This window comes from Carcharhinus amblyrhynchos, unplaced genomic scaffold (assembly GCF_965287045.1).
Source record: "Carcharhinus amblyrhynchos unplaced genomic scaffold, sCarAmb.v2.hapA scaffold_39, whole genome shotgun sequence".
Taxonomy (NCBI): Eukaryota; Metazoa; Chordata; class Chondrichthyes; order Carcharhiniformes; family Carcharhinidae; genus Carcharhinus; species Carcharhinus amblyrhynchos.
The window spans coordinates 129,494-151,125 of NW_027649780.1; the positions used below are offsets into that span (position 1 = coordinate 129,494).

The 21,632-nt window shown below is 48.8% G+C and overlaps 1 protein-coding gene across 1 annotated transcript in view; it reads right to left on the minus strand.

The window, feature by feature from the left end:
• LOC145363502 (uncharacterized) overlaps positions 1-21,632 on the minus strand; it is a 107,930-nt gene that overhangs the window by 42,979 nt on the left and 43,319 nt on the right. The window contains exons 10-12 of the mRNA XM_080218698.1: positions 18,625-18,773; positions 11,436-11,574; positions 9,655-9,777 (exon numbers count right to left, since the gene is read on the minus strand). Coding sequence (XP_080074824.1) covers positions 9,655-9,777; positions 11,436-11,574; positions 18,625-18,773 — 411 coding nt within the window. The remainder of the gene's footprint in view (positions 1-9,654; positions 9,778-11,435; positions 11,575-18,624; positions 18,774-21,632) is intronic.

The following is a 21,632-nucleotide window of genomic DNA, read 5'->3' on the forward strand; positions in this document are numbered from 1 at the left end:
GCAGCGGGAAGTGTAGACGGAATCAATGGATGGGAGACTGGTTTGAGTGATGGATTGGGCTACATTCACGACCCTTTTGTAGTTTTTTGCTGTCTTGGACAGAGCAGGAGCCCATACCAAGCTGTGATACATCCGGAAAGAATGCTTTCTATGGTGCATCCGTAAAAATTGGTCAGTATTGTAGCAGACATGCCAAATTTTCTTAGTTTGCTAAGAAAGTGGAGGCTTTGGTGGGCTTTCTTAACTATAGTGCCGGCATGGAGGGACCAGGACAGGTTGTTGGTGATCTGGACATCTAAAAACGTGAAGCTCGCGACCATTTCTACTGCGTCTCCGTTGATGTCCTCCACTAGAGAGTATTGGCGGAGGTGGGAGGTGGAGGGGCTGGGTTGGTCAGGAAGGTGGGAGGGATAGGAGGGGAGATACAGTGCCAGTCGTCGAGCCTTCACCCCACCCATCTGAATCACATCAGCAACTTGTGTTTGAAGAGCGTCTTGAGATTGAGCTGTGGGGATGGGGATGGAGATATCAGCAGGGCTAGTGCTAGTGCCGTGTGTTAAGAATAGAATCAAAGGAGGTACAGCACTAAACTGTTTTTTAATTCTTTATCTGTTTCATTGGACATGACTGTCAGTCTCAGGGCCCTAGCTTTTATTGCCTGTCCCCAGTTGCACCTTGAATTGAGTGTGGCATGCTTGGTCATTTCAGAGTGTTAGTGTGAGAGAGTGTGTGTGTGAGAGAGAGAGAGAATGTGTGAAAGACAGAATGTGAGAGAGAGAGAATGTGTGAGTGTGTGAGAGAGTGTGTGTGTGAGAGAGTGTGTGTGAGAGAGAGTGTGTGTGAGAGAGAGTGTGTGTGAGAGAGAGTGTGTGTGAGAGAGAGTGTGTGTGAGAGAGAGTGTGTGTGAGAGAGAGTGTGTGAGAGAGAGTGTGTGTGAGAGTGTGTGTGAGAGAGAGTGTGTGTGAGAGTGTGTGTGAGAGAGAGTGTGTGAGAGAGTGTGTGTGTGAGAGAGTGTGTGTGTGTGAGAGAGTGTGTGTGAGAGTGTGTGTGTGAGAGTGTGTGTGTGAGAGTGTGTGAGAGAGAGTGTGTGTGAGTACGTGTGAGAGAGAATGTGAGTGTGAGAAACAGCGTGTGAAAGAGAATGTGTGAGAGAGTGTGAGAGAGAGTCCGAGTGTGAAGAGAGAGTGTGAGAGAGAGTGTGTGTGTGAGAGTGTGAGAGAGAGAGAGTGTGTGTGAGAGTGTGAGAGAGAGAGAGTGTGTGAGAGTGTGTGTGTGAAAGAGAGTATGTGTGAGAGATAACGTGAGACAGAGTGCGAGATGGAGAGTGCAAGAGGGAGAGTGTGTGAGAGAGAGTGTGAGAGAGAGAGAGTGTGAGAGAGAGAGTGAGGGACAGAGTCTGTGAGAGTGAGTGTGTGTGTGTGAGAGAGAGAGAGAGAGTGTGTGTGTGTGTGTGTGTGAGAGAGAGAGAGATAGAGTGTGTGTTTGTGCGCGTGTGTACGAGAGGGTGAGACAGCATGTGTGAGAGAGAGAGTGAGTGAGTGTGCAGGTGTGTAAGAGAGGGTGAGACAGCGTGTGTGTGAGAGAGAGAGAGTGAGTGAGTGTGTGTGTGTATATAGGGGGTGAGTGAAGGATCCCATGTATGCTCAGGTCTGCTTCATAAATGCAAAGACTTCATTTTAAGATATTTTTGCCTATTGTCATGTGAGTGTAACTTTAAGAAAGTGTTCTTTAAAAATCATGCAGCTTGCCGCTTCAGCGATGTCATGGGGGTGGAGCTAAGGTCTGGCAGTCAGTTGATTGGGGCTTTTTTTCCTTTGGGCTTTCAGTTTAGCAGCAAGTCAAGAAGCAGTCTCTCTCTCTCTCTCACTCCCTCTCCCTGTTCTTCTTTTGTTTGGTTCTGAAACTATAATCAGTTAGCTGAAGGTAAAGCTTTTCCTGCCTTAAAGAAGCCATGTTTTGGGAAACAGATTTAACTACAACCTCTTCTGAGATTTTTCACAAGGGATTTTCAGTACTCAGCTCAAGAGGCGGCATTCCTGTAACAAGTGGGCATTGCCCTATTGTCATAGAATCCTGCAGTGCAGAAAGAGGCCCTTCAGTCCTTTGAGTCTGCACCAACCACAATCCCACCCAGGCTCTACCCCAATATCCCACATATTTTACCCGCTAATCCCTCTGACCTACGCATCCTGGGACACTAAGGGGCAAGTTTAGCATGGCCAATCAACCTAACCCGCACATCTTTGGATTGTGGGAGGAAACCAGAGCACACGGAGAAAACCCACACAGACACAAGGAGAACATGCATACTCCACACAGGCAGTAACCTGAGTCGGGAATCGAACCCAGGTCCCTGGAGCTGTGAAGCAGCAGTGCTAACCACTGTGCTACCGCGCCGCCCACAATAAATTGTATTTATTTGGGGGATTTTGTATATTCAACGTTAGCATTGGTTGGAGCACATCAGAGATATTTCCTTAAGAGCTTTACAACTTGGGGTTGTTGAGCTTCGTGTTGTAATTGTTAAAAGTTCTTGCTAATTGTCTTACTATACATGTCAACAATATTTGTAATTAAACTCTGTTTTTGAAGTAAGCTCTTCGGGGGGCAGCTGAGTCACATCTGGAGTGAAACCTCTCACGCTCGTCCTCGCCAAATTCAACTCAAACGTTACATAGGACATAGAACATTACAGCACAGCACAGGCCCTTCGGCCCTCGATGTTGCGCCGACCAGTGGAACCAATCTAATGACCCTCTAACCTAAACTATTCCAATGTTATTCATATGCCTATTTACTGACCATTTGAATGCCCTTAAAGTTGGCGAGTCCACAACTGCTGCAGGCAGGGCATTCCACACCCTTACTACCCTCTGAGTAAAGAACCTACCTCTGACATCCGTCCTATAATTACCACCCCTTATTTTAAAACCATGTCTCCTCATGTTAGCCATCACCATCCAAGGGAAAAGGCTCTCACTGTCCACCCATCCAATCTTCTGATCATCTTGTATGCCTCAATTAGGTCACCTCTTAACCTTTTTTCTAACGAAAATAACCTCAAGTCCCTCAGCCTTTCCTCATAAGACCTTCCCACCATACCAGGCAACATCCTGGTAAACCTCCTCTGCACCCTTTCCCATGCCTCCATATCCTTCTTATAATGCGGCGACCAGAACTGTACGCAATACTCCAGGTGCGGCCGCACCAGAGTTTTGTACAGTTGCAACATGACCTCACGGCTCCAAAATTCAAACCCTCTACCAATAAAAGCTAACACACTGTACGCCTTCTCAACAACCTTATCAACCTGGGCCTTCTTAACAACCTTATCAACAGTCCAGGCGAGCTTCATAGAACTTGAAATATCCAACCTGCCATAATACTATGCAACTACATTTAAATGCTGACCTTTTAAAGTGAATTTGACCATGTTTTAAAACTCAACAGGCATGCTGGGATTAGCTAGAACAATTGACTGCATTTTTTTGAAAGCAAAGCAGGCTTTTTCCTAAGCATGGTAGCACAGTGGTTAGCACTGCTGCTTTACAGCTTCAGGGACCTCGGTTCGATTCCCAGCTCGGGTCGCTATCTGTGTGGAGTTTGCACATTCTCAAAAAAGGTGCATTTTTCTGTTTATTTTGTTTAACTGTTTATTTCTAGTTTAAGTCGCGAGTTTTTCGGCGGTTTTTTTTTAAATTAGTTAGAAACCGGAAGTCGTCACTAGGACGCTTACCGGTAGTTGTAGTTTTTTTTCTTGAGCCCCTAATCCTATAAATTAGCGCAGAGAGGATACCCGATTCTCTACACTGGTAGAGAATCCCACCCTCCCACCTCCTCTAACCTAAATTATAAGTGTGGGAAAGTTTTTTTTTGTTTTTTTTTTCTGCTGGTAATTGTTTCAGGGATGGCAGTTCAGGCAGTGTGCTGCATCTCCTGTGGGATGTATGTGGTGAGGGACTCCAGTAGTGTTTCAGGGGATTTTACTTGTAAGAAGTGTGTTAGATTGAAGCTTCTGGAGGAGCGTGTAAAGGAGCTGGAGGTGGAATTAGAGGAACTCCGCATAATTCGGGAGGCAGAGGTGGACATTGATAGGAGTTATAAGGAGATAGTCACTCCTAGAAATCAGTCTTGGGTCACTGCCAAGAGGAGGGGAAAGAAGCAAGTGGGGGGTCAATCCCCTGGGGCTGTTCCCCTCCAAAATAGGTTTTCGGTCCTGGAGGCTACAGTTGAGGAGGAATCAACTGGGGATAGCCAAAGGGAGCAGGTCTCTGGGGGTGAGCCTATTGTAAAAGCTCAGGTGGTTAGGGGATGCAAAAGATTGGGCCTCGTGATTGGGGACTCCACAGTTAAGGGGACAGATAGGAGAGTCGGTAGTAATGGTAGGGACTCAGGGCTGGTGTGTTGCCTACCAGGGGCTGGGGTCCGGGATGTATCAGAGAGGATAGTCAAGACTCTTAGGGGAGAGAGAGATCAACCCCAAGTTATAATTCATGTGGGGACGCATGACATAGGGAGGCTAAGGGAAGGGGATATTAAGCAGAGATTCATGGAGTTGGGGTGGAAACTAAAGGCCAAGACAGACAGAGTGGTTATCTCTGGACTCTTGCCTGTGCCACGGGATAGTTTAGAGAGGGATAGAGAGAGGGAAAGTTTGAACTTGTGGCTGAGGGGATGGTGCAGGAGGGAGGGGTTCAAGTACTTGAGCAATTGGGGCTCATTCTGGGGAAGGTGGGACCTCTATAAGAGTGATGGTTTACACCTGAACCAGAGGGGAACAAATATCCTGAGGGGTAAATTTGTGAAGGCTATGCGGAGTGGTTTAAACTGATTCAGAGGGGGGGTGGGATCGTGAGTAGAGGGGATGAAAGTGAGGGGGGCATAGATGGGGACTGCAATGCACGGCATTGTGGGGGTGGGGCGGAGCAGGGTTTGAAATGTGTATACTTTAATGCGAGGAGTATTCGCAATAAAGTGGATGAACTTGCAGCGTGGATCAGTACCTGGGACTTTGATGTTGTGGCCATTTCAGAGACATGGATAGAGCAGGGTCAGGAATGGATGTTGCAGGTCCCGGGGTACAAATGCTTTAGTCGGAGTAGAGAAGGAGGTAGAAGGGGGGGTGGGGTAGCATTATTGGTCAAGGACTGTATCACAGTGTCAGAGAGGAAGTTTGATGAGGACTTGTCTGTTGAGGTAGTATGGGCGGAGATTAGAAATAGGAGAGGAGAGGTCACCCTGCTGGGAGTCTTTTATAGACCTCCAAAAAGTTCGAGAGAGGTTGAAGAAAGGATTGCGGAGACGATCCTGGTTAGGAGTGAAAGTAATAGGGTAATTGTCATGGGGGACTTTAACTTTACTAATATTGATTGGAATTGCTATAGCTCTAGCTCGTTAGAGGGGTCAGTTTTTGTTCAAAGTGTGCAGGAAGGTTTTTTGACTCAGTATGTAGATAGGCCAACTAGAGATGAGGCTATATTGGATTTGGTGCTGGGTAATGAGCCAGACCAGGTGCTAGACTTGGAAGTTGGTGTGCATTTCGGTGATAGTGACCACAATTCAGTTACGTTCACCTTAGTGATGGAAAGGGATAGGCATGAACCTCGGGTCAGTAGTTTTAGCTGGGGGAAGGGTAATTATGAGGCTATTAGGAGAGAATTAGGAAGCATAGGTTGGACTAGGAGATTACAGGGACTGAGAACGTCCGAAATGTGGAATTTTTTCAAGGAGCAGCTACTGCGGGTCTGTGATAGGTATGTCCCTGTCAGGCAAGGAGGATTTGGTAGGGCTAGGGAACCGTGGTGTACTAAAAAAGTTGATTCGTTGGTTAGGAAGAAAAAGGAGGCTTATGTTCGGATGAGGCTTGAGGGCTCAGGTAGTGCATTAGAAAGCTTTAGATTGGCTAGGAGGGAGTTGAAGAGGGAGTTAAGAAGGGCTAAAAGAGGACATGAGATGACTTTGGCTGATAGGATTAAGGAGAATCCTAAGGCGTTCTATAGGTATGTCAAGAACAGAAGGTTGGATAGGGCAAGATTAGGGCCAGTTACAGACAGTAGAGGGAAGTTGTGTGTGGAACCGGAAGAGATTGGAGAGGCATTGAACCAATATTTCTCTTCGGTGTTCACGCAGGGGGACATGAATGTAGCTGAGGAGGACACTGGGGTGCAGGGGTGTAAAATAGAAAGTATTGCAGTTGATACCGGGGATGTGCTGGATATTCTGGAGGGCTTAAAAATAGGTAAGTCCCCTGGTCCGGACGGGATTTACCCTAGGATTCTCTGGGAGGCTAGAGAGGTGATTGCAGAGCCTCTGGCTCTGATCTTCAGGTCATCGTTGGTCTCTGGTATAGTACTGGAAGATTGGAGGACAGCGAATGTTGTCCCATTGTTTAAGAAGGGGAACAGAGACTTCCCTGGGAATTATAGACCGGTGAGTCTTACTTCTGTTGTGGGCAAGGTTTTAGAAAGAATTATTAGGGATAGGATTTATAGTTATTTGGAGAGTAATGAATTGATTAGAGACAGTCAGCATGGTTTTGTAGCAGGTACGTCGTGCCTTACTAACCTTATTGAGTTCTTTGAGAAAGTGACCAAAGAGGTGGACAGGGGTAAGGCAGTTGACGTGGTATATATGGATTTTAGTAAGGCGTTTGATAAGGTTCACCATGGTAGGCTTCTGCAGAAAATGCAGATGTATGGGATTGGGGGTAATCTAGGTACTTGGATCAGGAATTGGCTAGCAGATAGGAGACAGAGGGTGGTGGTTGATGGTGAATATTCGTCATGGAGTTCGGTTACGAGTGGTGTGCCTCAGGGATCTGTTTTGGGGCCACTGCTGTTTGTAATTTTTATTAATGATCTGGATGAGGGTATAGTTGGGTGGATTAGTAAGTTTGCTGATGACACCAAAGTCGGAGGTGTGGTAGATTGTGAGGAAGGGTGTCATAGTTTGCAGGGTGACTTGGACAGGTTGCAGAGCTGGGCCGCGAGGTGGCGGATGGAGTTTAATGCAGAGAAGTGTGAGGTAATTCATTTCGGTAGGAGTAACAGATGTGTTGAGTATAGGGCTAACGGGAGGACTTTGAATAGTGTGGAGGAGCAGAGGGATCTAGGTGTATGTGTACTTAGATCCCTGAAAGTTGGGAATCAAGTAGAACATAGAACATAGAACATAGAACACTACAGCACAAACAGGCCCTTCGGCCCACAAGTTGCGCCGATCACATCATCACCTACCAACCTACAGACCTATCTATAACCCTCAATCTCATTAAACCCCATATACTCATCCAGAAGTCTTTTAAAAGACCCCAGCGAGTTCGCCTCCACCACCACTGACGGCAGCCGATTCCATTCACTCACCACCCTCTGAGTGAAAAACTTACCCCTAACATCACTTCTGAACCTCCCTCCCCGCACCTTAAATCTGTGTCCTCTCGTAGCGACCATTTCAAACCGGGGAAATAGCCTCTGAGAGTCCACCCTATCTATTCCTCTCAACATTTTGTAAACTTCTATCAGGTCGCCTCTCAACCTTCGTCTCTCCAGGGAAAAGAGTCCCAGCTCCCTCAACCTAACTTCATAAGGCATAGATGACACCAAACATAGTAGATAAGGTTGTTAAGAAGGCATACGGTGTCTTGGCGTTTATTGGTAGGGGGATTGAATTTAGGAGTCGCAGCGTCATGTTGCAACTGTACACAACTCTGGTGCGGCCGCACTTGGAGTACTGTGTGCAGTTCTGGTCCCCACATTACAGGAAGGACGTGGAGGCTTTGGAGAGGGTGCAGAGGAGGTTTACCAGGATGTTGCCTGGTATGGAGGGGAGGTCCTATGAGGAGAGACTGAGGGATTTGGGGTTGTTTTCGCTGGAAAGGAGGAGGCTAAGAGGGGATCTTATTGAAACATGTAAGATGATTAGAGGTTTAGATAGGGTGGACAGTGATAGCCTTTTTCCTCGGATGGAGAAAGCTAGCACGAGGGGGCATGGCTTTAAATTAAGGGGGGGTAGTTATAGGACGGATGTCAGGGGTAGGTTCTTTACCCAGAGGGTGGTGAGGGATTGGAATGCCCTGCCTGCTGCGGTTGTAAATGCGCCTAGTTTGGGGGCGTTTAAGAGATCTGTGGATAGGTTTATGGACGAAAAGGGATTGGTTTAGATTAGTGGGTCAGTGTTTTTTTTTAAAAAACTGGTCGGCGCAACATCGTGGGCCGAAGGGCCTGTTCTGCGCTGTAATGTTCTATGTTCTCCTCGTGTCTGCGTGGGTTTCCTCCGGGTGCTCCGGTTTCCTCCCACAGTCCTAAGATCTGCAGGTTAGGTTGATTGGCCATGCTAAGAAATTGCCCCTTAGTGTCCAAGGATGCGTAGGTTAGAGGGATTAGTGGGTATAATATGTAGGGATATGGGAATAGGGCCTGGGTGGGATTGTGTTCGGTGCAGACTCGATGGGCCGAAAGGCCTCTTTCTGCACTGTAGGGATTCTATGGTTTTCATAAACAGCAGCTTCTCATGGCCACACCTGCAAGATCTCATAACAAGCTACAAAAACCAGCTTTAGCAGACAGAGACAGCATGTACCAAACAATTACAATATGAGATAAGGTGAACATACGTAGCTTGCAGTCTGTTTTCGAGATCTGTTCAGTATGCTCTTAGTTCTTTGACCAGTACAAGACTCTCTCTCTATCTCTCTCTCCAGTAACTCTTTTCAGTTTGCTTTCTATCATGTTTAAATTTTAAACTCTGCTCAATAAAAGACATTCATCGTTATCAGTGCTGCCTTTGTCTATTTCTGAAGAGTGGATGGAACTTACGGGAGGGCGGGGGTGTGGGTGGGATGGGTCTGGATTCACATATAGGCCAGACTGGGTGAGGACAGCAGATTTTCCCTCTTCCCCTTAAAGCTCAACATGAACATAGTGTGAACCAGATGGGCTCTAAGGACAACTGATGATAGTCAGCAAGGTCATCATTACTGGGATTAGTGCCAAGAATTCAAAAATATTTTTTAAATCAACTGAATTTGGATTCCAATAGCTGCGATGATGGGATTTGAACCTGTGTCTCCCTCTCATCGCCATCTGCACTGCAGCCCCGCCCCAAAGCAGGAGCCTGGGCCCCTGGATTACCGACTACCGTTACTCCACCATCTCCTGACATTCTGATAATGCCCCTGAGAAGCAGCTTGGGACATTATTCCCTTTTAGAAATTAATTTTATAGGTTGTGGATCGAGCCAGCGTTTGTTGCCAGTCCCTAAGGGGCCCTTGACAAGGTGGTGGGTGAGGCGTCCTTCTTGAACTGCTGCAGTCCCCGTCTGGTGTAGGTAACGCTCTCAGTGCTGTTCGGGAGGGAGTTCCAAGATTTGGACTCCAGCCACAGTGAAGGAACGGTCGACACATTCCCAAGTTGGGATGGCGAGTGGGGCTCACAGGGAAACTTGCAGGTGGTGGTTTTCCCCGTGTGTCTGCGGTAGAGGTGGCAGGTTTGGAAGGTGCTGTTGAGGGAGCCTCAGTGAGTCACTGCGGTGCATCTTTACACGGTACACACACTGCTGCCACTGTGCATGGGTGATGAAGGGAACAAATGTTTGTGAATGGGACGCCCATCAATGAACGTTAATGAATCAACCTTTAAAAGGAAACTTAACACTCACCAGTGCCATTTGGTTGAAGACACGAAACTCCTGCTGTTTCTTCCTGAGCGCTGGGAGGGAGTCAGCCAGTTTCGCGTATTCATACAGCTGCGACTGCCCCATGTTTCTGATCCAATTGCTCACCTAAGGGTTGAGAAAAGAGAGGCAGACGGGAGGTGAAATGAAGCAGGACCAACTGGGCAGCACAGTGGTTAGCACTGCTGCCTCACAGCGCCGGGGACTGGGGTTCGATTCCCGGCTCGGGTCACTGTCTGTGCGGAGTCTGCACATTCTCCCCATGTCTACATGGGTTTCCTCCGGGTGCTCCGGTTTCCTCCCACAGTCTGAAAGACATGCGGGTTAGGTGGACTGGGCCGTGCTAAATTCTCCCTCAGTGTAACCGAACAGGGCCGGAGTGTGGTGACTAGGGGATTTTCACAGTAGCTTCATTGCAGTGTTAATGTAAGCCAACTTGTGACAAATAAACTTTAGAATTGGGAGAAAAGTTGACGTGCGCAGGCATCGTGCGATGCATTCGGGGGCCTCCCACCCAGCAGTTGCATGTTGAGAGCAAAGGCAGCCAGGGAAGGAGAAAGAATGCACGATGGCATAGGGGTTAGCACTGCTGCCTCACAGTGCCAGGGACCAGGTTCAATTCTGGCTTTGGATGACCATCTGTGTGGAGTCTCCTGGATGTCTGTGTGGATATCCTCCGGTTTCCTCAAAGATGTGCAAGTTAGGTGGATTGGCCATGTTAAATTGTCCCTTAGTGTCCAAAGATGTGTAGGTTAGGTGGATTGGCCACGCTAAATTGTCCCTTAGTGTCCAAAGATGTGTAGGTTAGGTGGATTGGCCACGCTAAATTGTCCCTTAGTGTCCAAAGATGTGCAGGTTAGGTGGATTGGCCATGCTAAATTGCCCCTTAGTGTCCAAAGATGTGCAGGTTAGGTGGATTGGCCATGCTAAATTGTCCCTTAGTGTCCAAAGATGTGCAGGTTAGGTGGATTGGCCATGCTAAATTGTCCCTTAGTGTCCAAAGATGTGCAGGTTAGGTGGATTGGCCATGCTAAATTGCCCCTTAGTGTCCAAAGATGTGCAGGTTAGGTGGATTGGCCATGCTAAATTGCCCCTTAGTGTCCAAAGATGTGTAGGTTAGGTGGATTGGCCATGCTAAATTGCCCCTTAGTGTCCAAAGATGTGCAGGTTAGGTGGATTGGCCATGCTAAATTGTCCCTTAGTGTCCAAAGATGTGCAGGTTAGGTGGATTGGCCATGCTAAATTGCCCCTTAGTGTCCAAAGATGTGCAGGTTAGGTGGATTGGCCATGCTAAATTGCCCCTTAGTGTCCAAAGATGTGCAGGTTAGGTGGATTGGCCATGCTAAATTGCCCCTTAGTGTCCAAAGATGTGCAGGTTAGGTGGATTGGCCATGCTAAATTGCCCCTTAGTGTCCAAAGATGTGCAGGTTAGGGGGATTGGCCATGCTAAATTGCCCCTTAGTGTCCAAAGATGTGCAGGTTAGGTGGATTGGCCATGCTAAATTGTCCCTTAGTGTCCAAATATGTGCAGGTTAGGTGGATTGGCCAGGCTAAATTGCCCCTTAGTGTTGAAGGATGTGCAGGTTAGGTGGATTGGCCATGCTAAATTGCCCCTCCATGTCGAAAGATATCCAAGTTAGGTGGATTGGCCATGATAAATTGTCCCTTAGTGTCCAAAGATGTGCAGGTTTTTTCTCATCCTCTCTCTCTCTCCCCCTGCCCATATCCGTCGGGAGAGGCGCCCATCCAGTCTGCTGCCCGTTTACCTTCTGAAACTGCTCCTCGAACTGCCAGAACTCGGCCAGGTGCTCCAGGTCCCTCTGCCGCTGGTTGGACACCTGGACCAAGTGGTGGACCTCCTCGTCCACCTGGTTATAGAGGGCACAGGTCAGCTCCAGGTCAGGTCTGTTGGAGAATCAGAAAGGCCACAATCAGTCAAGGGCATTCGCTGCACCGGTGACTTGCAGTGGAGGAAGGGTTGCAGGGACTGGTCTGAACCTGCCTTACCCAGCTCTTCCGATAGAGAGAATCCATCCCTACCCACTTTGTGGGCTTGCTTTGCGCCTCCCCTAGGTCCCAGAGGGTGAAAGGTCAATGTTTGAACCCTTCCCCTTTGGGTCCATTCCAGCTCTCGATTGAGCAATCCATTCCCTCGTGGCCCTTTCTCACAAAGTAGCCCACCAATTTCTTACTGATATCGTTGATCTTTTCCGCTTCCACCGCCCTTCCAGCTGAGTGCTGCTCGCAGCGCTAAAAAAAGTCTCCCTGATGTCCCTCTGCTATCTCTTGCCCACAAGAGGCTGCACGGTGGCATTGTGGTTAGCACTGCTGCGTCACAGTGCTAGTGACCCGGGTTCGATTCCCGAAGTGGGATCACCATCTGTGTGGAGTTTCTTCCCGTATCTGCATGGGTTTCCTCCGGCTGCTCCAGTTTCCTCCTACAGTCTGAAAGACGTGAAGGTTAGGTGGATTGGCCACGCTGAATAAACCCCAAGTGGCAGGGGAACGGAAGGGTAAATACTTGAGATTACAGGGATAGGGCCAGGATGGGACTGTGGTCAGCGCAGACCCAATGGACCGAATGGCCTCCTTCTGCACTGTAGGGATTCTATGATAACTGCAACACTGTGTCCACTACAACTCTCACCAACTTTCATGGATGCACCATAGAAAGCATTCTTTTTGGTTGTATCACAGCTTAGTATGGTTCCTGCTGTGTCCAAGACTGCAAGAAACTGCAAAAGGGTCATGATTGTAGCCCCGTCCATCACACAAACCAGCCTTCCATCCATCGACTCTGTCTACACTTCCCGCTGCCTTGGAAAAGCAGCCAGCATAATCATGCACCTTGGGCAGGTCCAGGCACCCTGAATGCTTGCCATCTGTGGACCCCCCCCCACCCGCCCCAACCTTTGAGTTACGTATTTCTCATTTGACCAGTTGCTGGCATTGTGGGCATTGCTGGCAAGGTAGCTGCTATTTATCAACCCTGCCCCTCTCCAGACCCCTCCCTCCCCCTTTACAAAGTGGTGGTGAGCTGCCATGTTGAATTGCTGCAGACCACCGTAAATGGGAATGATTCCACTGTGGGCTTGGCGAGGATGAAGGAATGCAGCAACCCCTCATCAACTGGGGATGGGTGCTCAGCTTGTGAAGGCACCTGAGGGAGGGTGGTGTTCCTGTGATCTCTTGATCTTGGGGATGAGCAAGGGTTCAAATCCCACCAATGGCAGTCACTAGAATTTCAATTCAGTGAAATAAAATTTGGAACATTTGGCACTAATCCCAGTAATGATGACCATGACAACTATCATCGATTGTCGTTAAAAAACCCAAGCGATTCACTAATACTCCCCCCTTTAAGGGAAGGGGAAATCTACCGTCCTTACCCAGTTTGGCCCACGTGACTCCACACTCATGCCCCCCCATCCTCTCTCCAAAGCACACAGCAATGTGGTTGACTCTCAACTACCCCCTCCCCACTCTCTGAAGTGGCCGAATGAACCAGACACTCAATTCGAGAGGGCAATTATGGATGGGCAACAAATGCTAGGGCCCTGCTGGGATGCCCGTGTCCCATGACGAAGATAAAAACCCATCAACTTTTAAGGAGCATCTTGACAAATACATGAATAGGATGGGAATAAAGGAATATGGTCCCCAGAGGGGTAGGGGGTTTTAGTTCAGATGGGCAGCATGGTCAGTGCAGGTTTGGAGGACTGAAAGATAGGAGACAGAGGGTGGTGGTTGATGGTAAATATTCGTCATGGAGTTCGGTTACGAGTGGTGTGCCTCAGGGATCTGTTTTGGGGCCACTGCTGTTTGTAATTTTTATTAATGATCTGGATGAGGGTATAGCTGGGTGGATTAGTAAATTTGCTGATGACACCAAAGTCGGGGGTGTGGTAGATTGTGAGGAAGGGTGTCATAGTTTGCAGGGAGACTTGGACAGGTTGCAGAGCTGGGCCGAGAGGTGGCGGATGGAGTTTAATGCGGAGAAGTGTGAGGTAATTCACTTTGGTAGGAATAACAGATGTGTCGAGTATAGGGCTAACGGGAGGACTTTGAATAGTGTGGATGAACAGAGGGATCTAGGTGTATGTGTACATAGATCCCTTAAAGTTGGGAATCAAGTAGATAAGATTGTTAAGAAGGCATACGGTGTCTTGGCGTTTATTGGTAGGGGGATTGAATTTAGGAGTCGCAGTGTCATGTTGCAACTGTACTGGTCGGCGCAACATCGTGGGCCGAAGGGCCTGTTCTGCGCTGTAGTGTTCTATGTTCTATTTCCTGTGCTGTAATTTTCTTTGTTCTTTGTTCTAATTTTGTCCCAATCGGGCCCTCTCTCTCTCCCTCTCTCTAAACATCGCCGCAGTGATCTGAAGCATGTATCCCACGGTTAACCGCCGGCACCTGCACATGATGGAGATCCTGGACGCTCCAGAGCTGACCCAGAAGTATGACTCCAGTCTGTCGTGGTCGAGGAGTAAGAAAGTGGAGAGAACGTAAGATGGCATAGAAATTAAGGTGGAGTAGTTACAATGGTGCTGGACTAGTAATGCAGAGGCTAATTCCCAGGGAGAGGGTGGGCAGAAAAACTGGTTCATATCCCACCAAAAGCAGCTGTTGAAATTTAAATTCAATTAAGTAAAATCTGGAACATGTGGCACTAATCCCAGTAATGATGACCCTGGCAATCATCACTTACTGTCATTAAAAACCCATCTGGTTCACTAATGTCCCCTTAAAATAAAATCTGGAACATGTGGCACTAATCCCAGTAATGATGATCCTGGCAGTCATCATTTACTGTCATTAAAAACCCATCTGGTTCACTAATGTCCCCTTAAAATAAAATCGGGAACATATGGCACTGATCCCAGTAATGAGGACGAGCATCATCCATTGTCATTTTAAAAAACCCATCCAGTTCATTAACGTCCTTTAGGAGAAGGGGGGAATCTGCCAGCCTTTCCCAGTCTGGTCTCCACGTGACTCCCCCACCCTGCAATGTCCTCGACTCTGAATTGACCTACGCTCTGAAACGTCCAAGTGAGGCCACATTCAGTTCAGGGGGGTGGGGGGCAACTAGGGAAGGGCAACAAATCTGGGGGGGTGGGGTGGGGTGGCAGCCCCAACGGGGATGCTCATGTGCTGCAAAGTATTTTTTTCAAATAATAGAGCCTTATTGCACTGTACCCTCTTGCAGTGACAGAATATCAGTGTTAAGCAAGAGTTCCTAGATCGAAAGAGGTTGCGAACGGTTAAAAAAGTAAGTGAAAAATTGATGCCAGGAAGGGTTCAAGATTGCAGCCTCCACAGGCTGACCTCTGCATTTCCCAATCACACGGATTCTGTGGGACCGGAATTCTGTTGGCTGTTAGTGACGGCTGGAGAGGGCCGCAGGGAGGTGGGCGTGAGCTCCGAATGTCATGGGACAGGGACATTCCTCAGCTGTAACAGCAGCCCACGGTCAGGGGGACCACTGACGGGAACAGCCAGCAGCATTGTGAGGGAGCAACACAGGCCTTTCACAAAGAGCTGAGAGAGGGAGGCTTAGAGAGAGAGGGAGAGGGAGGCTTAGAGAGAGAGAGCGAGGGAGGCAGAGTTAAAGAGAGAGAGAGCGAGGGAGGCAGAGTTAGAGAGAGAGAGAGGGAGGCAGAGTGAGAGTGAGAGAGAGAGAGGGAGGCAGAGTGAGAGAGAGAGAGGGAGGCAGAGTGAGAGAGTGAGAGGGAGGCAGAGTGAGAGAGAGGGGGAGGCAGAGTGAGTGAGAGGGGGAGGCAGAGTGAGTGAGAGAGGGAGGCAGAGTGAGTGAGAGAGGGAGGCAGAGTGAGAGAGAGAGGGAGGCAGAGTGAGAGAGAGAGGGAGGCAGAGTGAGAGAGAGAGGGAGGCAGAGTGAGAGAGAGAGGGAGGCAGAGTGAGAGAGAGAGGGAGGCAGAGTGAGAGAGAGAGAGGGAGGCAGAGTGAGAGAGAGAGGGGGAGGCAGAGTGAGAGAGAGGGGGAGGCAGAGTGAGAGAGAGAGGGAGGCAGAGTGAGAGAGAGAGAGGGAGGCAGAGTGAGAGAGAGAGGGAGGCAGAGTGAGAGAGAGGGAGGGAGAGGGAGAGGGAGGCAGAGGCAGAGGGAGAGGGAGAGGGAGGCAGAGTGAGAGAGAGGGAGGCAGAGTGAGAGAGAGGGAGGCAGAGTGAGTGAGAGAGGGAGGCAGAGTGAGTGAGAGAGGGAGGCAGAGTGAGTGAGAGAGGGAGGCAGAGTGAGTGAGAGAGGGAGGCAGAGTGAGTGAGAGAGGGAGGCAGAGTGAGTGAGAGAGGGAGGCAGAGTGAAAGGTAGAGAGCAAGGGACCGAGAGAGAGAGAGAGAGAGAGAGGGAGGGAGGCAGCAAGGGAGAGAGCGAGCGAGGGAGAGAGCGAGGGAGAGAGCCAGCAAGAGACTGAGGGAGAGAGCGAGCGAGGGAGGGAGAGCGAGGGAGAGAGCAACGGAGCGAGAGAGAGAGCGAGGCAGCAAGGGAGAGAGAGAGGGAGCGAGGGAGAGAGAGGGAGCGAGGGAGAGCGCGACGGAAGCAAGGGAGAGCACAAGGGAGCAAGGGAGAGAGTGAGGTAGCGAGGGAGAGAGCAAGGAAGAGAGTGAGGGAGAGAGCAAGGGAGCAAGCAACGGAGGGCGAGGGAGCGAGGGAGCGAGAGGGAGGGCGAGGGAGCGAGAGGGAGGGCGAGGGAGCGAGAGGGAGGGCGAGGGAGCGAGAGGGAGGGCGAGGGAGCAGAGGGGGGGGGCGTGAAAGAGAGACAGAGAGACAGAGGAGAGACATTGAGGGAATGTCTGCCAAGTGACACATTTGGGGGCAAGGAAGAGAGGAAAGAAACACAATGTTCTCTAGAATTCCCTGTGTGCTTTAATGACAGGATGCAAACTTTGCCTTTTTATGGTGTGTGTGTGTCTGTGTATGTATGTGTCGTTGTGTGACTGCGTCCGTGTGTGTATGTGTGTGTGTGTGTGTCTGTATTTTTCTTGTGTGTGCATCTGTATTTTTCTTGTGTGCGCACGTGTGTATGTGTGTGTATGTGTGTGCAAGTCTGTGTGTGTGTGTCTATGTCTCTGTATGTCTGTGTGTGAGTGTATGTGTGTGTGTATGTGTGTGCATGTCTGTGTGTGTGTGTGTGTGTGTGTGTATATATGTGTGTGTGCATGTCTGTGTGTGTTTGTGTGTGTCTGTTTGGTGGTGTCTGAGATGGAAAGAGGGTCAAACAGAGACAGGCCTCCACACCCGCTGCTCCTGCACCCCTCCAGAGAAACTGGGGTTGAATCCAAGCCCAGGAAAATGGGATCCATCTGCGGACAATATTTATTAACTACGGATCAGCCTTCAACACCATGATTCCAACGAAAATCACTTCCAAAAGATTTACTAGGGTGCCACCAGGACTTGATGGTTTGAGTTCTAAGGAGAGGCTGGATAGACTGGGACTTTCTTTCTCTGGAGCGTTGAAGGCTGAGAAGTCCATAGACGTTATAGAGGTCTATAAAATAACGAGGAACATAGATCAGCCAGATAGTCAATATCTTTTCCCAAGGTAGAGAGTCTAAGACTAAAGGGCATAGGTTTAAAGTGAGAGAGGAGAGATACAAAAGGGTCCAGAGGGGCAATTATTTCACAGAGGGTGGCGAGTGTCTGGAATAAGCTGCCAGAGATTGTAGTAGTACAATTTCAACTTTTCAAAAGCATTTAGACAGTTACATGGCTATTACGGATGTAGCGGGATACGGGCCAAATGCGGGGAATTGGGACAAGCATTGTGGTTAAAAATAAAGGACGGCATGGAAAAGTTGGGTTGAAGGCCTGTTTACATGCTGTAAACTTCTGTAACTATGACTCAAGATTTCTCCACCCACAGACTACAATCAGTAAGGATAGGCAATAACACTTCCTCCATGATCATCCTCAACACCAGTGTCCCACGAGGCTGTGTTCTCAGCCCCCACTATACTCCTTATACACAAATGAACGTGCGGCCAAATTCCCCTCCAACTCGATATTCAAGTTTGTTGATGACACCACCGTCGTGGGTTGGATCTCAAACAATGATGAGACAGAGTACTGAGATAGAGATAGATGAGATAGAGAATCTGGTGAACTGACGCGGCAACAATAATCTCTCCCTCAATGTCAACAAAATGAAGGAGATTGTCATCAACTTCAGGAAGCTGTAAAGGAGAACATGCCCCTGTCTTCATCAGTGGGAACGAAGTGGAAAGGGTTGAGAGCTTCAAGTTTTTAGGTGTCCAAATCACCAACAGTCCTGGTCCCTTCATGCTGACACTATAGTTAAGAAAGCCCCACCAATGCCTCTACTTTCTCAGGAGGATAAGGAAAGTTGGCACCTCAGCTACGACTCTCACCAACTTTTACAGATGCGCCATAGAAAGAATCCTTTCTGGTTGTATCACAGCTCGGCATCGGCTCCTGCTCTGCCCAAGACGCAAGGAACTACAGAAGGTCGTGAATGTAGCCCAGTCCATCACGCAAACCAGCCTCCCACCCACTGACTCTGTCTACACTTCCCACTGACTCGGGAAAGCAGCCAGCATACTTGAGGATCTCATGCATCCCGGATATTCTCTCTTCCACCTTCTTCCGTCTGGAAAAAGATACAAAAGTCTGAGGTCACGTACCAACCGACTCAAGAACAGCTTCTTCCCTGCTGCCGTCAGACTTTTGAATGGACCTACCTCGCATTAAGTTGATCTTTCTCTACACCCTAGCTATGACTGTAACACTACATTCTGCACCATCTCAATTCCTTCTCTATGAAAGGTAAGCTTTGTCTGTATAGCGCGCAAAAAACAATACTTTTCACTGTATCCCAATACATCTGACAATATAAACAACAGCATTGCCCATACTGCCAGAGTACACTCTATTACAGGAATTACACATCATTGTATTGGTAGCGCCCTCTCCGAAGCTTACGTGCAATCCTCCGAACCGCCGATAGTGACCGCCTCTCTTCGCAGTTTCACCAAGATGGCTGCTCCTTCCTGCTGTAGTCCAATCAGCCTGGCATCCTGCAGCACCTGCCTCATCAGCATCTTGTCTTCCTCGATGAGAAAGGGGATTTCCTGTCACGCAAAGAGAGTCAAGGAAGAAAGATAGGTCACTGGGGAACACACATACAAAAACTCTCTCCATTTAACACGACCATTCAGTTGTGTGTGAGTGACAGAGGAGCAGCTATCTGAGAGCGGAGACAGGCTGTGTGTGTGAGTGAGAGGAGAGGGTATCTGACAGAGAGGATAGGCTGTGTGTGTGAGTGAGAGAGGAGCGGGTATCTGAGAGAGAGGATAGGCTGTGTGTGTGTGAGAGGAGCGGGTATCTCAGCGAGGATAGGCTGTGTGTGTGAGTGAGAGAGGAGCGGGTATCTGAGAGTAACAGGAGTTCAGAATATAGGGCTAATGCAAGGACTCTTGGTAGTGTTGATGAGCAGAGAGATCTCAGTGTACATGTGCATAGATCCCTGAAAGTTGGCACCCAGGTTGAGAGGGTTGTTAAGAAGGCGTACGGTGTGTTAGCTTTTATTGGTAGAGGGATTGAGTTTCGGAGCCGTGAGGTCATGTTGCAACTGTACAAAACTCTGGTGCAGCCACACTTGGAGTATTGCATACAGTTCTGGTCACCGCATTATAAGAAGGATGTGGAGGCATTGGAAAGGGTGCAGAGGAGGTTTACCAGGATGTTGCCTGGTATGGTGGGAAGGTCTTACGAGGAAAGGCTGAGGGACTTGAGACTGTTTTCATTAGAAAGAAGAAGGTTGAGAGGTGACCTAATTGAGGCATACAAGATGATCAGAGGATTGGATAGGGTGGATAGTGAGAGCCTTTTTCCTCAGATGGTGATGGCTAACACGAGGGGACATCGCTTTAAATTGAGGAGTGGTAATTATAGGACAGATGTCAGTGGTAGGTTCTTCACTCAGACAGTAGTAAGGGCGTGGAATGCCCTGCCTGCAACAGTTGTGGACTCGCCAACTTTAAGGGCGTTCAAATGGTCAGTGGATAGGCATATGGATAACATGGGAACAGTTTAGGTTAGAGGGTCATTAGATTGGTTCCACTGGTCGGCGCAACATCGAGGGCCGAAGGGCCTGTACTGCGCTGTAATGTTCTATGTTCTATGAGAGAGGAGACAGGCTGTGTGTGTGAGTGAGAGAGGAGTGGTTATCTGAGAGAGGAGACAGGCTGTGTGTGTAAGAGAGGAGTGGGTATCTGAGAGTGGGGAGAGGCTGTATATGTGAGTGAGAGAAGAGCTGGTATCTGAGAGTGGGGAGAGGATCTGTGTGTGAGTGAGAGAGGAGTGGGTATCTGAGAGAGGAGACAGGCTGTGTGTGTGAGTGACAGAAGAGCTGGTATCTGAGAGTGGGGAGAGGCTGTATATGTGAGTGAGAGAGGAGTGGGTATCTGAGAGTGGGGAGAGGCTGTATATGTGAGTGAGAGAGGAGTGGGTATCTGAGAGTGGGGAGAGGCTGTATATGTGAGTGAGAGAGGAGTGGGTATCTGAGAGTGAGGACAGGCCGTGTTGGTAAATGTTGGAGGAGCTGGGATCTGAGAGTGGGGACAGGGTGTGTGTGTGAGTGAGAGAGGCGCAGGTATCTGACAGTGGGGACAGGGTGTGTTGGTAAGTGATGGGGGGGCTGGGATCTGAGAGAGGGGACAGCTTTGTGTGTGAGTGGAGGAGCGGGTATCTGAGAGTGGAGATAGGCTGCGTCTGATAGAACATAGAACAGTACAGCACAGTACAGGCCCTTCGGCCCTCAATGTTGTGCCGAGCTATGTCCAATCACAAGATCAAGCTATCCCACTCCCTATCATTTGGTGTGCTCCGTGTGCCTATCCAATAACTGCTTGAAAGTTCCTAAAGTGTCCGACTCCACTACCACAGCAGGCAATCTATTCCACACCCCAACCGCTCTCTGAGTAAAGAATCTACCTCAGACCTCTACCTCCTATATCTCCCACCATGAACCTTATAGTTATGCCTCCTAGTAACTGTTACATCCACCCGAGGAAATAGTCTCTGCACGTCCGCTTTATCTAACCCCCTCATCGTCTTATAAACCTCTATTAAGTCGCCTCTCATCCTCCTCCACTCCAAAGAGAAAAGCCTTTCCTCATAAGACCTACCCTCCAAACCAGGCAGCATCCCGGTAAATCCCCTCTGCACTCTCTCCAATGCTTCCACATCCTTCTTGTAGTGAGGTGACCAGAACTGCACACAATATTCCAAACGTGGTCTCACCAAGGTCCGGTATAGTTGCAGCATAACCCCATGGCTCTCAAATGCAAAACCCCTGTTAATAAACGCTTATACACTACAAGTCTTCTTCACGGATCTACCCACTTGAGTGGCAACCTTCAGAGATCCGTGGAAATGAACCCCAAGATCTCTCTGTTCCTCCACATTCCTCAAAAACCCTGCCATTGACCCTGTAATCCGCATTCAAGTTTGTCCTACCAAAATGAATCACCTCGCATTTATCAGGGTTGAACTCCATCTGCCACTTTTCTGCCCAGCTCTGCATCCTATCAACGTCTCTTTGCCGCTTACAAGAGCCCTCCACCTCATACACTACTCCACCAATCTTGGTGTCATCAGCAAATTTACTAACCCACCCTTCAGCCCCCTCTTCCAAATCATCGATAAAAATCACAAATAGCAGAGGACCCAGCACTGATCCCTGTGGTACACTGCTGGTAACTGGCCTTCAGTGTGAAAATTTTACCTCCACCACCACCCTCTGTCTTCTATGAGACAGTCAGTTACTTATCCAATTGACCGAATTTCCTTCTATCCCACAACTCATTACTTTCTTCATGAGCCTACCATGGGGAACCTTATCAAACACCTTACTAAAATCCATGTATATGACATCAACTGCTCTACCTTCGTCTACACACGTAGTTACCTCCTCAAAGAATTCAATC